At 41.3% G+C, this 17,068-nt stretch overlaps 1 protein-coding gene across 1 annotated transcript; it reads left to right on the forward strand.

Moving 5' to 3' along the window:
- The first annotated feature begins 12,900 nt into the window (after positions 1-12,900).
- Positions 12,901-17,068, forward strand: pclaf (PCNA clamp associated factor). The gene is made up of 4 exons (XM_083666724.1): positions 12,901-13,003; positions 13,792-13,884; positions 15,425-15,596; positions 16,187-17,068. Exons 1-4 carry the CDS (start codon positions 12,958-12,960, stop codon positions 16,224-16,226), a joined length of 351 nt encoding a protein of 116 aa, XP_083522850.1. The 5' UTR covers positions 12,901-12,957; the 3' UTR covers positions 16,227-17,068.

Here is a 17,068-nt window from a genome sequence, read left to right on the forward strand (position 1 = left end):
TTTCCAATTTGCTCATCAATCACATTAAAAGTTCCACTCATTTCTGATAGTTCTCAGCTGGTTCAACCCACCCCCACGACCGCATCACCGTCTCCATGGGAAACCTACTGGCCAATCGAAACTGGCGTCCAAACTTCACTCACATGTTTAATTGATATTTAGAATGTTTTCAACACTTAAATAAATAATAAACTTGAATGCGCTTTATCAGTCCCCTCTGCGCATGAACATTTTACTTCGACATGTATCATGTCAAAAGGAAGGGAAGTTCCCTACTTTCCTACAAATTGTTTTTTCCCACTCGAAACTCGCATTTCACCATTGGAATATAACCTCAGTGAGAAAATGAAACAAGGTGGGGGAATGAAGATAAAATGTTATGTTCATTATAAGAATTGGATTAAAGTCATGATGATATGTAGATTTGAGCTTTAGAATAGTGCTCATTGGCCATGATAAATTAGTAGCGATCAAGGAACGAGATCAGTGAAAAGCGCTGTTTTGGTCCAAACCCTTAAGTTTAGTTTGTTTACATACACTATAGGCAGCACAGTACAAAACGACATGCTTCACCTATAAGGTTTGAATGAAATGTTTACAGGATATACTGGAAAAAAGAATATGTTTTGTAAGAAAAGAAGGACCTCCCAAGTTGTCCATTTCTATGACGAAGCTTATCAGTTAATGGTTAGAATTGCTCCACCTTGTTTTTTTAAGCATGTGATTAACCCTGTCGTGGCCTGTGGTGAATTAGCCTTAAATGAAGAGACGTGAGGCTCCATCTCTCAACATGACGAACTCCAGACCTCCTGGGACCTTGAGATGTAGCAAAACAAGCTAACACCCCAGCAATCAGGTCTGCCAAAAGGAGAACAAGGAAACTTGTGCCCTCCCACCACATATCTCCTGTTCTCCCTCTGCAGGACCCTCGACCTGCCTCAATTCCCTCCGCTGCCGAAGATATCCCTACAAAGCTCTGTGGCATATTTCTCTACGTAATATCTGCTGGGGGCGGTCATTGGAAACCACCCTAGTTTCTCTATTAGGGGGCTCGGATCTCAAGTGGACTTGGTCCTTGAAGAAGAATGCCACAGAAACAGGGAGTGAAATAGAGTGCCTTGGAGTGGGAGTAGTGGGCATTTAAAATGGGAAATTCCTTCTTTTATTGTGTAACCTTGTTGGGGGCTGTCAGTGGATGCATAAAACAGTGTGTTCCGCTCCTTGAGCTAGCTTATGTCTCCAGGAGCAGGCAGTTTCCTGACTTTGTGTGGGAACACAATTAGGGAAAGGCTGGGCTCCAGAGGGGGAGGCTCTGGAAATATTTGGTTCCTTTGTAACCATTGACCCAATGTTGTTTCTTACAGCCTGGCTAAAAATAGTCACCAGGCCCTTTCTTTTTTTCTCTTCCTAACTCTATCAAACTGGCCAGATATACAGCTGCAGTGTTTTCCCTTGCTGTAAAAATATTAGTGGTCAAGGGAGGGAGCTTTAAGATATAATGAAATATGATATTAGGCTTATGGAATGTGTTTCAGTTCCTGACTTATTCTTGCTGAGAATTAATTACTTATTTTCCATGCTTGGTTAAAATAAATTGTTTATGTTAGGAATGGCCAGAAGTCGAGTGTGCAATATTTATTACATTTGGCAATGAAGACGAAAACAAGCATAAGTGCTCATCATACTTCGTGTTTACAAAAAAAAAAGGTCATATAAGTACCTCTAAAAGTAGCCAGTACCTATGAAAGCCAATGGTTTTAATTAAAGTAGGTTGTAATGCCACTGAACGCAATGGGCAGCGGATTGATTTTCTTTTGTGATGGCACTATATTTTATATTTATAAGACAAGTAGCTTCGCGCTACTGTCGCCTGACGTAAGACAATGCTTACTACTATATGGAACGCCGTAGAGGTATTGGACTTGAGTATAACTTAACATCACTTTAAAGATTAACACGTATTTTACGCTCTGAAATTGTAGGCGGATAGTGTCAGCTGATTGCATACATGTTTGGGATGCGTTCTAACCAGCCAAATTAGTAAACTCAGTAGTTAGCTCAGGTCAAATTCCGACGATGGTTATACACCCTCCTCATATACTTTAATTGTGATTCTAGACAACCTTGTGTGAGGTGGCAGGTGTCACCTGTCTATTCCAAACTCGCTATGATCAAAGTTGATATTTGCAGATTTAAAACATGTGCAGTGGTAGGCAGCACTCTTCTTGAGTCCATATGCACATAGCTAGCAGCCATATTGTCAAGACTACTTAGCCTGCTATTAGTAAGTAGTTGCACTATTCATGTACCTCTATTCATATCATATTGTATGTGAAAACATTACATTATTAGATTGGCCAGTAGTAGTATATAATTTGCATATATTATTTGATGCGTTAAATACGCCTAATTTAATGTGTTAAATAAGCCTTATTTGAAGTGTATGATTTGAGACGTAAGACATCTTAGCAATACAATTTGATGATTCCATACCATTATCTCACGAAAATTGTAACTCTCAAAGCAGGGTATTGTTCCAGGGTATTGTCAATGATTAACCCCTACACACCTTTTAAATGCAAGGGCAGGCTTCTTGGTTAATGTTCAGGCTTAAGTGGTGACATAAGAAACTTCTATTTTCTCTGAAGTAGTGCACTGGAATCAACAACTGAATGAGCTTTTAACCCAACGCAATTGTTTGCCAAGCCTGATTTCTGAAGGGTTTTCCCAAAGCCTCCCTGCCCCTCCCTCTCTATACACAGTCTTGAACTCTGCCTGTCTGGCAAAAGACCCAGCGGAAGGGTACAAGACTGGACCCTTTTTTTAAACAATATCCAACAGCAGGACAATGCAGAGGGGGGAGGGGGATTTCTAGGAGAATGGTCGACAGCTGGCAGTGAAATGGCACAACAAGAGAGACGTCCACATCCTCATGTCAACCTGACGGGAGAGAGGAAGGTGAAACAAGACTGCGTTCTGGACTACAACCTCAAAAAGGGGCCGGCGGATAAGGCTGACATGGTCAACAGCTTTGTGGACTGCACCCAGAAAACGGCCCTTCAGGCTTGAACCCCTAGTAAAGTTGGTAAAGTAGGTGGAGCCATCATCCAAAGTTTGCCACCCACCTCCTCAATATCTCGGGTAATAACCAGTGCAAGGGCAAGACCTGTATAGGAGGATAACAAAAAAGAACAAACACTCGATGCTTTGGGGCTTTGTAAAGCCATATGGACATGGCATCTCCCCTCCCTGTTAAATATCTGTGGTGAAGATGTCTCCTACCACTCCATCACACACTCAAGAGTTTATAAATACTAGCCCTTATCCTGTCACATCACCCAACACCCTGGTCCTCACCTACAGTGGGCCAGTGATTGAAATGGGCATACTGCTATCGCAATGGTGGTCTACCACAATGCCGCTGCTGTGGCAGACATGAGTTGTGAAGACGTGAGGTGCTGCCAAAAGCCACCACAAGGTGGTGACAAGAGCTGTGAAGGATTTTTGAAAAGATCCATCTTTCTAAATTCCTCTGAACTCTAGCTGCGGTGGTCGTCGGATCATGGTCTGCATTATTTAAAATAAGTTATGAAAAGCAAGTTATGAAAGCAAACTTACACGTACGCAGACTAGCTTATTTGGGAAGCATTTTGGTTGCAAGTGAATACAATTTCGCACGCACCCATTGTTCTGCCCGCGATCTCCTGCCTCCCTTGATTAACTAACCAGATGTAAGCACTCTGACTGGAATTTGGTTGGAATTTGCCCATTGTGTTTACCAGGCTGTCACTACTAACTGAGCTAATGGAGAGGAATAAAACTGTTCAGGAATGCTATGCTGGAGGCCTATGGAGAGTTAGAGATGGAAGAAAAGCTATTGAAGAACAACACCCCGTTCACTCTACATATATCTATAGATGATTCACTTACTTTAGACAAATGTACTTGTTGTAAGTAGCTTTGGATAAATGCGTCTGCTAAATGTCAAAACATGTCAAATGTAAAAAAAAAAAAAATATGTATATACACATGTATATGTGTGTTATATAAAGTGTCACAAACAATTCTGTCAGAATACTGTGTTGGTCACATATGTTGTGCTCATGAGTCAAAATGAAGAACAAACATTTGTTGAGATTAGCAGTAAGCTAAATTGCAGTTGTGTTTTAATATGACCTTTCACACATTGAATGACATGAGCAAGAACCAAGTATTTCCTGACAAACATGTACTCTGATAATCACCACTTTATGTGGCCACTTTAGGCCTACTGTTTGCCAGTATTACTTGTCCAAGGAGGGCTATGATGACTCCATAGAATGCATTACCTTTTAAACACGTTTTCTTCCTTTTAAAAGTTTTCTCCAATGACCGCTGTACCACCATCCTTTTAAAAGTAATATGTGTTCCATTCAATGACAGCTATACCACCAGACACGGTTACTTCCAGTCTTTTAACGTCTTATCAACTTCTACTTTACCAGACATACTTGAGAGCCAAAATGAAATATTTAATAGATTTTATAGCAATTTCATGTCTGTGAGAAAGACTCCTCACTAAGCCTGTCCAAAAATATGACCTTTTTTTTTTTTTTTTCAGGTGGATTACTTCTAATGGTCCCTGAATTTTTAATAATGTTTCATTCATGAACTTGATCTTCAACTTTTATGTCGTCTCTCCCATGCACTTCAATCAAAGTAATCGGACTGAATTAGATCTGCGGATGTGAAACAGTAAAGATGTCCACAGCCATACTGTATTTGGTTGAAGACGCAGAGACAAGTAAACCTGAGTTAAGCAAAGAAAACTAACATTCTAAATTGACTGGACACTGGATTACTAAATAATTAATAATCATTATAATAATACATTACATTTGTGTAGCGCTTTCTTATGGACTCAAAGAGTCAAGAATATAAAAATATATATATATGTTGATTTTTTTTAATGGTCATTATATAATTATATGGAGTTATGACTATTGCCCCAGCCACACGCAGTGCATGTTTACTCTGCCAAAAACAAATGAACACATTTGGATATGTAGTAACGTAGTACAGATATGACACTGTCAGCAAATTCTGCAAATAGGAAAAGCAGCCTCTCTTTGCACCCTGCCTGACCATTCAGCACTGGGCATGTCACACACACACGCATGCACGCACGCACAATCACACACTCCAGACAGTGAAGTCAGGGAGAACTAGTCAAACAGAACAGGAGCTACCACTGGCAACGCAGCAGAGCAACAACTGTTAGTTGGAGTGGAACCATCTGGGAGTAGATGCAGTTCCTTTAGTTTATGATAACAGTGTAGCATCCCCTCCTTTTAAGGTGATGTTCTTGGATGTTTTGCACAGGCCCAATACTGTGCAGCGGCTGCCAAGCGGCCATCCTCTCCTCAAGGTCTGTCACGGGGATGTTCACCAGCCCACCCCATGTGTGTATTCTCAAGAACAGGCCCTAGGAGGTCCTCCAGTGTACTTCAGTGAAAATAGAAAGATCCCCACAATCATGTACTTTAATGCAGACATTTCCCGTTTATTTCCAACCTATGAACACAATGGAGTCATTCACATTATCACACTCAACAGAGAAAAGTTGTGTACGTCAAATCTTGCATAAAAAACATTTAATTCAGCTTTTGTCAGGGAGTTGGTGTGGATATATGTAATGTAGGCTACATGTTGCAATGGTGTAATTGGAAGACCATCAGCGTACATGCATCACACTTCTATATATGCCATTTAGCTGACGCTTTTATCCAAAGTGACTTACATTGCAGTAAGTGCATACATTTCAGTATATATGGTCCCAGCAGGAATCAAACCCACAACCTAAGCGTTGTTAGCACCATGCTCTACCAACTGAGCCACAGAGGACCACTTCTAGAACAATTAACTGTATGAACAGGATTTCTCCTGTACAGCAGTCAGCAGGTCCATTCACAATGTTCTGTGCTCCTTTTATGGTGTCCTGCATTATAAACCTCCTTCACTGTTTATTTTCAGAGGCATTTAGAAGACGACCTTTCAATCTCCAACGGTAATTTTCTGTAGAGACAAAAAAACCCTCACCTCTTATAGTCCCTGACCAAACTAAAGTACAGTTAGAGATCTTCCATACAGATTAGGCAAGCTATCCAATGAATCTTCGCTGTCATTATTTACGTAACTGCTTGGTGTCAGTTGACTGGATCTCCTCTTTATAATGACAGCATGGAGATGCAATCGGCACGGAATCACAGCATGGAGTTGTTGTGATTCCAAAGAGAAGGTCCAGTAAACTGACACTGACAAATAATAAATAATGACAGTGAAGATTCATTGAGCTAGTTTGCCTTATCTCGATGGAAGATCTCCAACTGTGGTTCCGATATGTTGTAAACTTGTGGTCAAATGACTGTGTGGCTTTTATTGGTAACAAAATAAACAAGCCAGGGTCCTACTTAAGGAGATCAGAGCTATTTTGTGCTTTCAGTCCTTTTAGGGAAAAATGACATCAAAGCAAGTGCAATGAAGGCTGGCATCAACTCCTGCTATTGTTCCTTGTCGACCCCAAGTGTGGGTTTTTGACTGTCGAAAAGGAGGGGAGCAAAAAGGAAAGAACAGGGTGATCTAATGATGGAGTGTTCACATGCACTGCTGAATGGCGTTTTATGCTTGATTTACGTGTCAGGCATTCTGGAACGATCACAAGAAGTGTTGTGTTGTGTTTCTCTTTGATACAGATTTATCACCCTGCAGGCGACTCTGAGGCCCCTTGTAGTGTGTGTCCAACAAAGGGTTGTCTGTTGACATTTAATATATATTTATTAACATTTACGTCTTTATGTCTGTACGTGTATTTGTGTGCGTGTGTGTGTGAGAGAGAGAGAGAGAGAGAGAGAGAGAAAGAAAGAAACAGAGCAACAGAGCATGTCATTTTGAGTGCATGTGTGTGAGAAAGAAAGAAAGCCCGTAATTGTGTGTGTGTGTGTGTGTGTGTGTGTGCGCGCGTGTTCATGGCACGAACTCTAGACTCTAGTCATTGATTAATTGTGGAATATCCATACTTGTTGCCAATTCATTTGTAGCCTAAAATGTCAAATGATCCACCAATTATTGATTTGACATTAACATTCATAAACATTTCCTTCAGAATTATTATTTTTGCACGTGACCATGCACATACCTCAGTGTAGCAACTAACATGAAATATGGTGGAGTTACAAACTAAACCAGTCAATTTAGAAGGTAAACAAATACCGAAGTCTACTTTGCAGAGTAACATACCTAAACAGGGCAGAGGCAGTCCCTCTCAACGTCATTCCGCTGCATAACTGAGCAGCTAATGGAAAATTGGGAGGGTCACAGAGCGAGAATAGCCTGCGTGAGTGGGAGAGAGCAGAGAAATCAAAAGAGAGTGAGCAAACAGGGAGATTCAGGGACAGGGAGATAAGCATTAGTCTCCCTCTCTTTTTTCCTTAAAAGGCCTGTCTGTCACTGAGGTCCTTATCTCAGGCCATTGAGAGCAGCGGGGACTGGGGCTTGCTCCCTGACACTCACCACATCCCTTATCCTAAGGGGGAGGCATAAGTAAACCGGGGGTTGACACTATTGTGTCCCAACTCCATAGAGGGCACCTTGGACTGGAGAGGTGTCTCGGGGGTGTGGTATTGGTTAGGGAACTGGATTCGGGATTACAGGGTCGGATTCACTGCGGCAGAAACCCATGTGAATTGAATTGAATGTTTTTATGTGTGCAACAAAGAGACTGAAAAGTGATAATGCCCTTGCGGGGTACTGCGATAGCAGTAGTGTGTCAACTGGCCTTTTCCACACATTTTGTGGTCCGTAGTGACTGGAGCTGGTACAGGGCTCTATGAATAGGAATGGCCCCAGGACAGAGCGCTATAGGCTGGCTTTTAGTAGCCCTCCGAGGGGCCATCTTCCATCTCACTGCCTCTCCTTCCACAGATTTGATTTTTCTGCTTCATTAACCACGCGAAAACTCACCTGTCCCTCTCACATGTTGGGCCTGCTTTTAGAGACAGACGGCGAAATAAATGGAATGCGAATTAAAAATAAATGCAGTGGGCACATTGCAAAAAGGGTTGATGGGAGAGATGGAGAGGGGGGAGAGAGTTTCGTGAACAGTGTGGCTTAATTCAATGGTGGCGGTGTGCTGAGTTGTCATTTCAGTCGGCATAGACTAACATGGCTTTCAATGGTTCCAAAAGTTCATTGCTCTAACTTGAAGATATCTTTAAGATTTAAATCACTTAATGTGTAGGCCTTAACATCTTCCATTACCATAAAAAGACTGTAAGCACACAATGTTTCTTCAGAAGCTTTCCTTTTCTAGTTGTATCTGCTATCACTCTCAAAAGGATACCATGATGGCATACTATACTGTATCTCGCACAACAGCACAGATATTTCACTTCTTTAACCCTTAAGAAAGACTGCACAGGCCTTTAAAGCTGCCCCCCACAGTTGCGAATTAGCTCACCATTCCCGGTAAACAACATGGAAAACATGCCATTGCACGTAGTCAAACTAACCAGGTTTGGCTTTATTAACTACAGGCCAAGGTCAGGGTCAAACCAGGACACATTTAAAAAAAGATGGAACATCCCTTCTCCTTTTTGAATCACTCAGATCTTGAGGACATGAAGCAAGCTTTCTAGTGGATGTGTTGTATTGAAGATTGTTCTCCACTAATTATGGATTGTGTTATACTGTGGAATTGTATAACTATTTATCTCATCCTTATTTTACCAGACTATTTAGTAAATTGACAGAGAACATGTTTTCATTTGCAGAAACAACCTTGGAAAGAGTTGTAGGGGGAGAGGAAAGGGAATCAGTGAAAGCTGGGGATTAGGTTGCCATGACAGTAGAGCGACAGATTGGGAATTTGTCCATGACACCAGGATTACCACGGCTACTTTTACAATGCTATGGCATCTCAAAGTAACATCTCAATCAAAGGATGGCAGCCTTTTTTTCAAGGCAGTACCTCCAGTTAGTACCCTGGGGCATTGGGATTATTTTGCAACAGAGAGATTAGCACCCCCTACTGGTCCTCAAACACCACTTCCAGCAGTCTGTTTACTCTTCCATCCAAGGATCAACTAGGCCCAACCCTGCTTAGCTTCAGAGGCAAGCCAGCCATGGGATAATATATGCCATTTAGCTGACACTTTTATCCAAAGCGACTTACATTGCAGTGAGTGCATACATTTTTCAGTATATATGGTCCCGGTGGGCATCAAACCCACAACCTAAGCATTGTGACCGTCATGCTCTACCGACTGAGCAATAGAGGACCATACTGAGCCATAGAGGACCATACTGAGCCATAGAGGACCATACTGAGCAATAGAGGACCATACTGAGCCATAGAGGACCATACTGAGCCATAGAGGACCATACTGAGCAATAGAGGACCATACTGAGCCATAGAGGACCATACTGAGCCATAGAGGACCATACTGAGCAATAGAGGACCATACTGAGCCATAGAGGACCATAATGAGCCATAGAGGACCATACTGAGCCATAGAGGACCATACTGAGCCATAGAGGACCATACTGAGACATAGAGGACCATAATGAGCCATAGAGGACCATAATGAGCCATAGAGGACCATACTGAGCCATAGAGGACCATACTGAGACATAGAGGACCATACTGAGCCATAGAGGACCATAATGAGCCATAGAGGACCATAATGAGCCATAGAGGACCATGATGAAATGTTATGGCTACTGGCCTCTTCATGAGAAGGGTGCATAGAAAGGGATGTTGGGGGGGCGGTGCAGGGAATCCGGGGGTATGTCCCGCAAGGATTTTATTCTTTTCGGGAATTAGAATGAGGGAAATATGAGATACACCTGATGCCTAAACCTTCTGTAGATAAATCATGAAGGGTTCAAAACAAATGGCACCATAAGAGCTCAGCTTTTCACAGATGTGAAACAACTACCCGTCTAGAATGGTTTCTCCCAGTCAATAAGAGCAGATGTACAGTGCCCTGCATAAGTGATGGGTTAGTGAAGCATTTTTTTCTTCTTTTGGATTTGAAATATACGAGGTTAAAGTATATATTCTCATCTTTTATTCAAGGGTATTTTTGGACATATTGGTTTCACCATTTAGAAATGAAAACACCTTTTATACATAGTCCCCCTATTGCAGCGCACCAAAAGTAATGGGACAGATTCATATACAGTTATGTCCAAATTAAGCATTCATGTTTAGTATTTGGTTGACAATCCTTTGCATGCAATAACAGCCTGAAGTCTGCGACCCATTGACCCCACCAGACGCTGGGTATCTTTTCTGGTAACGCTCTGCCACGCATGTACTGCAGCTATCCTCAGTTGTTTGTTTTGAGGTATCTTTGCCTAAAATCTTATCATCAGGAAAAGAAATGCCTGTTCAATTGGATTTAAATCTGAACACTGAAGTGGCCAGTGAAGAACTTTCCACTTTTTGGCCCCAGAAAAAAAACCTCACTAGTTGCTACGGCAGTATGTTTCAGGTCATTGTCTTACTATATGATGATACATACGGCACACAATCACAAATGTATTCACCTTTCTGGCAAAAGTACAAGTACATCCAATTATAAAAGCTACTTATTCCACGCTATTGGAATAAGTGGCATCATCCACCCAAGTCTGGAGAGCCAGACACTGCTGGTGCTGTCAGAATCGATGAGCTTCACTACTCTCAGTCACCACAGGCACACCTGGAACAGCCCCTTATGTACTCAGTTTATTAACCCCCTGCAGCCTAACTGAGAACGGTGTCCCAGAAAGGCACAGAAAACACAGATCTACTTCAGTCAACAGTTCCGTTTGAAAACACAAATATTCCAGTGTAATTGGACATGTTTTTCTTACCAATGTGTAGTTATGCTATTGTGCTTGCTCAAAACTCTCCCCGCCCATAGTAGCTCAATAACTGATGACTCCCCAGAAGCCATATTGCAGGTGCCCGGTCTCTGAGTACACCTTTTGGCTTTTAGCTGTACATCAGCAGCGCCACCAGGGTGTTAAATCATTCACAAGGCCATAACTGCCAAGAATAATGCTGGAATGAATATATATAATATATGCTTTTAGCTGATGCTTTTATCCAAAGTGACATACATTGCAGTGAGTGCATACATTTCAGTATATATGGTCCCAGCAGGAATCAAACCCACAACCTAAGCATTGTTCTACCAACTGAGCCCCAGAGGACCACAAACAAATGAACAAAACGTAGGCTGGCTACCTCTCTAATCCCTGGACTGTATAGCAATTCTGCATGTCTCCTCGGTGGCCAGAGATGGCAGATTTCTGACAAACTTATGTCCTGCTCCTTTAACAGACTTTTGGGGACAGATGGGGAGATTGGGGACATTTTAGGATTATTCTGTTATCAAACAGTTCTTAAAGTAAATGTGTTTTGTTTTTTTTATGCTACAAGTAGTCCTTGTGCATAGAGTTGTATTGCTTTGCCTTCACAAACACTGGAATGTGGGAGAAGTAATACAGGTTGATGGAAGACTGTGCTTTGAGCGCCATCTTCTGGTGGGAATAACAAACTGTTCTGAATTATTACTGTTACTACTTTTAGTGCTCATATTTATGTTTACATTTTTACTTATTACACTGTAGTGTGTTGTTGATTGATGTTGTAGAGTTGCTCTGCCTTAAGCATTTCATTACATTGTGTACTTGTACATGATGTAATGACAAATAAACTTCAACTTGATAAACGTGAACTAATGAACTACATTTCCCCTGATTCTCCGCAGGCGCTACACGCTTGTTCACCCTGACCTTCTCTCCAACATGATTAATCATTGCCGAAATATTAAATTGTGACCAGCTGCATACCTCTAGTAATGAGTTGCATACATCTCCGTATACGTCCTCTGTGGCTCAATTGGTAGAGCATGGCGCTAAGAACGTATATACTTATATACTGAAATGTATGCATATATATGTATATACACATATATACTGAAATGTATGCACTCACTGCAATGTAAGTTGCTTTGGATAAAAGCGTCAGATATACTATGTAATATATATATCACATCTAGCCGTACAGAAGTGAAGGCCCAGGACACAGACTTTCTTCCATTTATTCTGGACAGACTCATAACAGTGGATATGTTGAGTGAATGCTGTGTGAAACAGCGACGACTGTTCAACACAAAAAAACGAATATAACTAAACACTTGCCGGTTTTGATCACAAAATATATTTGTAATATTTATAATAATGATGAATAATGTATTGTTTTAGACCTGAATCATATTATTTCACGTTATAAAAATGATCACATCAGGTTCAGTGATGACAATCTCCTGTGCGCCGGTGTTTGGTCTTGGAATATGTAGTTCATATAGTGCTATTTTTGTATACAGTTTGTACCCTTATCATTTTTACGGGAAAAAAAGATATCCTTGTTTGCTTTCCTGTAAGGTTGATATGTCTTTATTAAAACCAGGGAAGTTTCGAACAGTCAATTCAGTCGAACAGTCCCATCAGTTTGATCTTGGTTTTAACTGGTATTTGTTTGATTTGAAAGCTGAGCATTTGTTCATTCAAGAGAATAGACCTCAGGTAAAACGGGCCGTCGGCCCGCCCCTGATATAAGTTATCTCGAAAATACTTTTTTTCAAATGGAGCGGTAAAGACGTGTCCTTTTCAACGGTAAAACAGATATAAAAAAACAACAACATTAAAACACGTGAGCACATAAAGCTAATCACATATCTATGTTCTTGTTTTATTTTTTTACTGTCATGGGAGGGACATAATTACGTTCCCAATGACGTCAGGTGAAGCTACACACTCGACATTTAAAGCCAGGCGGGAAACGATGACTTTTATATCAGCTCTCACTGAGGCGCCGGTGGAGGTACATATATCGGTGTCAGTTTATTAGGGGTAAATCAGGACAACATGGTGAGAACAAAGGCAGATAGTACCCCTGCATCTTACAGGAAAGGTAATGTTATTCCTTTATGGTCAGGTGTTCTTGTCTTACGCATTTGTATCAATTTGTGTTGTGTACATAGCCCTGACTGGCTGTTCGCAGCTGTAATGCTCGGTTAGCATTATTAGCTATATCTGGATTATGGGAAGACCTTTGATGTCCCCTTGTCTTGTCGATATTTTAGTTAACATCAAGTTAGCTAACATCAAGTGTGACGATTCTGTTGCGATCAAGATTAGCCAGTCTGTTGGTGACGAGACGCCAAGTTGCCTGACTCCCGCCAACCCTGTTGTGAATGGTTCACATTTGTTTGTGCCTGCCAGTATTCCTCACTTGGACCGGCATTACATTAGTATATTCATTATCCAACTAAGAACGAATAGAGAAAGAGATTACGCATCATGGATCATTTAAATTATCCATTTAAATTCGCACATATTATGATTAGCTAGCTAGCTACAATCAACACTAGTATACCACCCCGAAAGTGGCGCCAGTTTTCGCCGCCCAGTAATCAAACAACAGTAATACTATAGCGATGCAGATGTGGCGTCACGGCCCCGCGCTTATCTTGCATGGCGAGGCTAGCATCTAGATGGGTTCGTAGATAAATGGCTGTACTTTTAAAAAAACAAAGTTTTTTTTTTATATATATATATGCCTCCTCATATTTTGTTGTAAGCCAGGGACAACGAATTTTAGTCTACGGTGACGTTGCAAATGCATTCAGTCTGCAAGATCAGCCTTTTCTTAAAAGTCAAGCTGATTATTTTGGACGTTTGTTTACACTTCACTTTCAGCTGTGGCTGCTACTGCTCCAAGAAAATCATTTGGTGCCTCCAGGTCGGCAGCAAATGGAAATGCTTCAAGCAGCTCTGAAGCGGGCACGCCTGGTGAGTCGGCTTCCCCTTTCTGCTTCTAACTCCAATGACACTTGGTTGTATTTTGTAAATGCTCTGATGATGGTAATTTCACTTAACTCACTAACTGCCAAATAATTCCGGAACACTCACAACCTAGAGTGCTTTATGCACCACCTTAAAGTGTTTTGTGGCAACAATACTTTGGCTACAAAATAAAGCCTCATCATTTATGCTTTTTTGGTGAATAAAGTCACCCGTGGCACTTCTAGGATGTTGACAATTTGGGTGACTTTATTCACCCTTGGCACTAAATGAGTTCAAGGGGAGGTTCAGCCTATGTTCATGTTTAGGTGAAATATGAAATTACCCAGAGTTGCTGCGAGCTACTAAAGACATCACTCATTTGGAAGCACACAGATGGCAACTTAAGGAAATGCATGTGGTTTCAGTTTGAAAGTTTTGCAGTGTTTTTTTCCATTGAGATTACCAGAGTATGCTACCCTCACAGTATGTTTCTCTCACAGCCTCTTTGGTTCGGTTTCACCAGCCTAGCTCTCCCCTGGTTGTCACTGGACAGGCACTCGGCCACAGAGTGATTACTAGCCGTGAGCAAAAAGTTGCTGGTGTCCTGACAACCGATTATTGCAAAACTACATTGTTTGCGGTTACAATGGGGTGCCTGTCACTGCGGTGTTTGGCCAGGTTGGAGGTGTCGCCTCCCATGCATCGCAAGGTTTTGTAACATTGTTTGCACGAAGGCTGAGTAATGTCAGTGGGCTCGACCTCATCAGCTTGGTAAACAAAGTACTCCCATAGCTGGAGCCCACTGTCTACAAGTTGTGGAGGTATGGTGTCATTTGAAGCAGTAGAAGCCATGCTGGTTTGCGGCTCACTGTGGCTGCCAGCTGACTCACCATTGCATGTCCAATCAGACTGCTTGGGTTGTCTTACTACTGCCGTCTCGAGAAGATTCAGACATAACTAGACAGATTTGTTCCCCTCGATCAATATGACATGAGACTTAGACCCATTTGACAGAATTGCTGAGAGTCACACATTCTAGTATTGTACAGTTTTAAAGAAGGATCAGAACAACTCAGGGGTAAGGCGATATTTCACCTAAACATGAAAATAGGCTGAACCGTTCCTTTTTAAAGCAAAGCAATGCAATTTCACATGCTCAGTCTAGTCTTGTGTTCCTGCACTGTTGCACAACCTGTCCCTGCTGTTGTGTTAAACATTGGGAAATAGTTTTGCACAGCCTCTAGCAGGTGTTGTGTAAAATGAGATGGAGTTTTGTCCATTGCTCTGCCTGTCAGGCATCCGCCATCAGCTTTTCACATGAACACACTGACAAAAACGTTTGATGTGTGGTTTGATTGGACCGGGGTCAAAATTGCAGGCACCCTTTTGATTGGACCCCTTCATTCTGTGAAAGTGCAATGATTGCCATTTTAACCAATCCCTTGCAAAATATGTGAGGAATGGTTGATTTTGCATTGAATCATGCAATCCTAAAATCCTGGATGTACTGCTTAACGGATTTGAAAGTGATGTCCTTATTTTGCAGGGAAGGGTAAATATGCTGGGGGGAACCCCGTCTGTCCTCGACCCACCCCGGATTGGCAGAAGGGCATTGGGGATTTCTTCGGTGGGCCAAGCAGGAAGCCTGAGAAAGAAAACCAGGTCCCCCACTCGGATGATGATGAAGAAGAGGCAGGAGGCAGTGGCGTATCCAGGAAGTGAGCCTGAATTTATATTGACTTCACAGTTCTTGTATATCTAATTTAAAAACAGCCCTTATCCCCTCAGTGTTCGCTGATTTGAAGCAACTACTCTTTTGCGGTATAACCACTGGTAGAGGTACACTGCTACCGTTACCGTAGTCCAAGTGGACCACAATTATAATGTGATGTCCAAATCTTTCCCACGAGTTACCATGGGGATTTGTACTGCCGTGGATTATATCAATCCCCGATTGCAGTACCTCATTATTAACATAGAACTACTTTTGTAGAACTCCCAAAACAATACATACAACTACTATCCACCATTTTGAGAATCTACCTGACTTTTTTCAGGTCTGAATAAAGCGAATAGAGTTGCATTACCAATCAGTGTGTCAAACTTGGCCATTGTTTACTCAAGACAAAGATTGTAAAGCTCCTGACACACAGCCTTTAGGCTTTACCTTGCATCAATCTCCCACAGCACTCCCCTCGGGTGTTTTAGAGAAGCTAACCACTATAATGCAATTTCCTGAACTGTATTGCGGGCCAGAGTCTAGACATCTCTGGGCGCGTTGTGTTAATGTTAATCACTTGTCTTTCAGATCCAGACCACTGATTGTTGAAGATGAGGACGATGAATGAGCTGAACTGGTGTCCTGATGGAAATGGCTTTTCTTGTACTTGAATAAGCATAATGATTTTTTTTTAATGTATATCTTTGTATATAATAATTGCAGAATTCATGTTTTTTGTACAGATGTTTAATTTGATTTCATTTAACTGTGTCTCGACACTGATCTCTCATCGTACCAACTTTTCATGTTTTTTCGGCCATTCTTTGGACTTTCTTTTTGCTGTCCAATGTTTTTTCGATCTTCCATTGTCGACATCAGCTCAAGAAGGATTTCACCTATTTGTCTTTTGCACCTTTTTTTTTTTTTTTTACGTGGCCAAATTTGTTGATATCCCTTTCAGGTCCATATTGATCAGGTCGTCATGGACATCACAAACACACCTTACTATGCTGTAAATCTAGCTTAAATTAAATACATTGATAATTAACTTTCACTTTAAAAAAAAAATATATATATATATATATAGATTTGACTGTTACTTCACTGACTGGTGTAATTTAACTTAAAAACACAAATTCTAATATTTTAGCATAACTTGATCAAGTAATTTCACCTCTGTATTTACAAGGAATACTGCCATATTGGAGAGGTGCATTTGTTGAGGGGTATTTTCAGATTGATTGGGCAGCTAGCATGACACAATATGGTAACATTTAAGTAGGTACATACCCACAGCAATAGCTCATAAAATGGGTGCAAAAGTAGAAGCTTGAATCCTTATTGGCAAATGTAGCACAGGGCATGCATTATCACTGTCCATCCACCTTTTTGCCAGAATGAGAGTGGTTTACATGAGACACTTTTAACTCACTCTTTGCTTTTTTTTGTATTACTGAAATAAATGTTCAT

Source organism: Argentina silus (genome assembly GCF_951799395.1).
Source record: "Argentina silus genome assembly, chromosome: 3".
Taxonomy (NCBI): domain Eukaryota; kingdom Metazoa; phylum Chordata; class Actinopteri; order Argentiniformes; family Argentinidae; genus Argentina; species Argentina silus.

Coding starts and splice junctions, on each gene's coding strand:
- pclaf (XM_083666724.1), top strand. CDS start 12,958: ATGGTGAGAACAAAGGCAGATAGTACCCCTGCATCTTACAGGAAAG. Junction 13,004..13,791: donor CCCTGCATCTTACAGGAAAG/GTAATGTTATTC, acceptor CTTCACTTTCAG/CTGTGGCTGCTACTGCTCCA. Junction 15,597..16,186: donor GGCAGTGGCGTATCCAGGAA/GTGAGCCTGAAT, acceptor CTTGTCTTTCAG/ATCCAGACCACTGATTGTTG.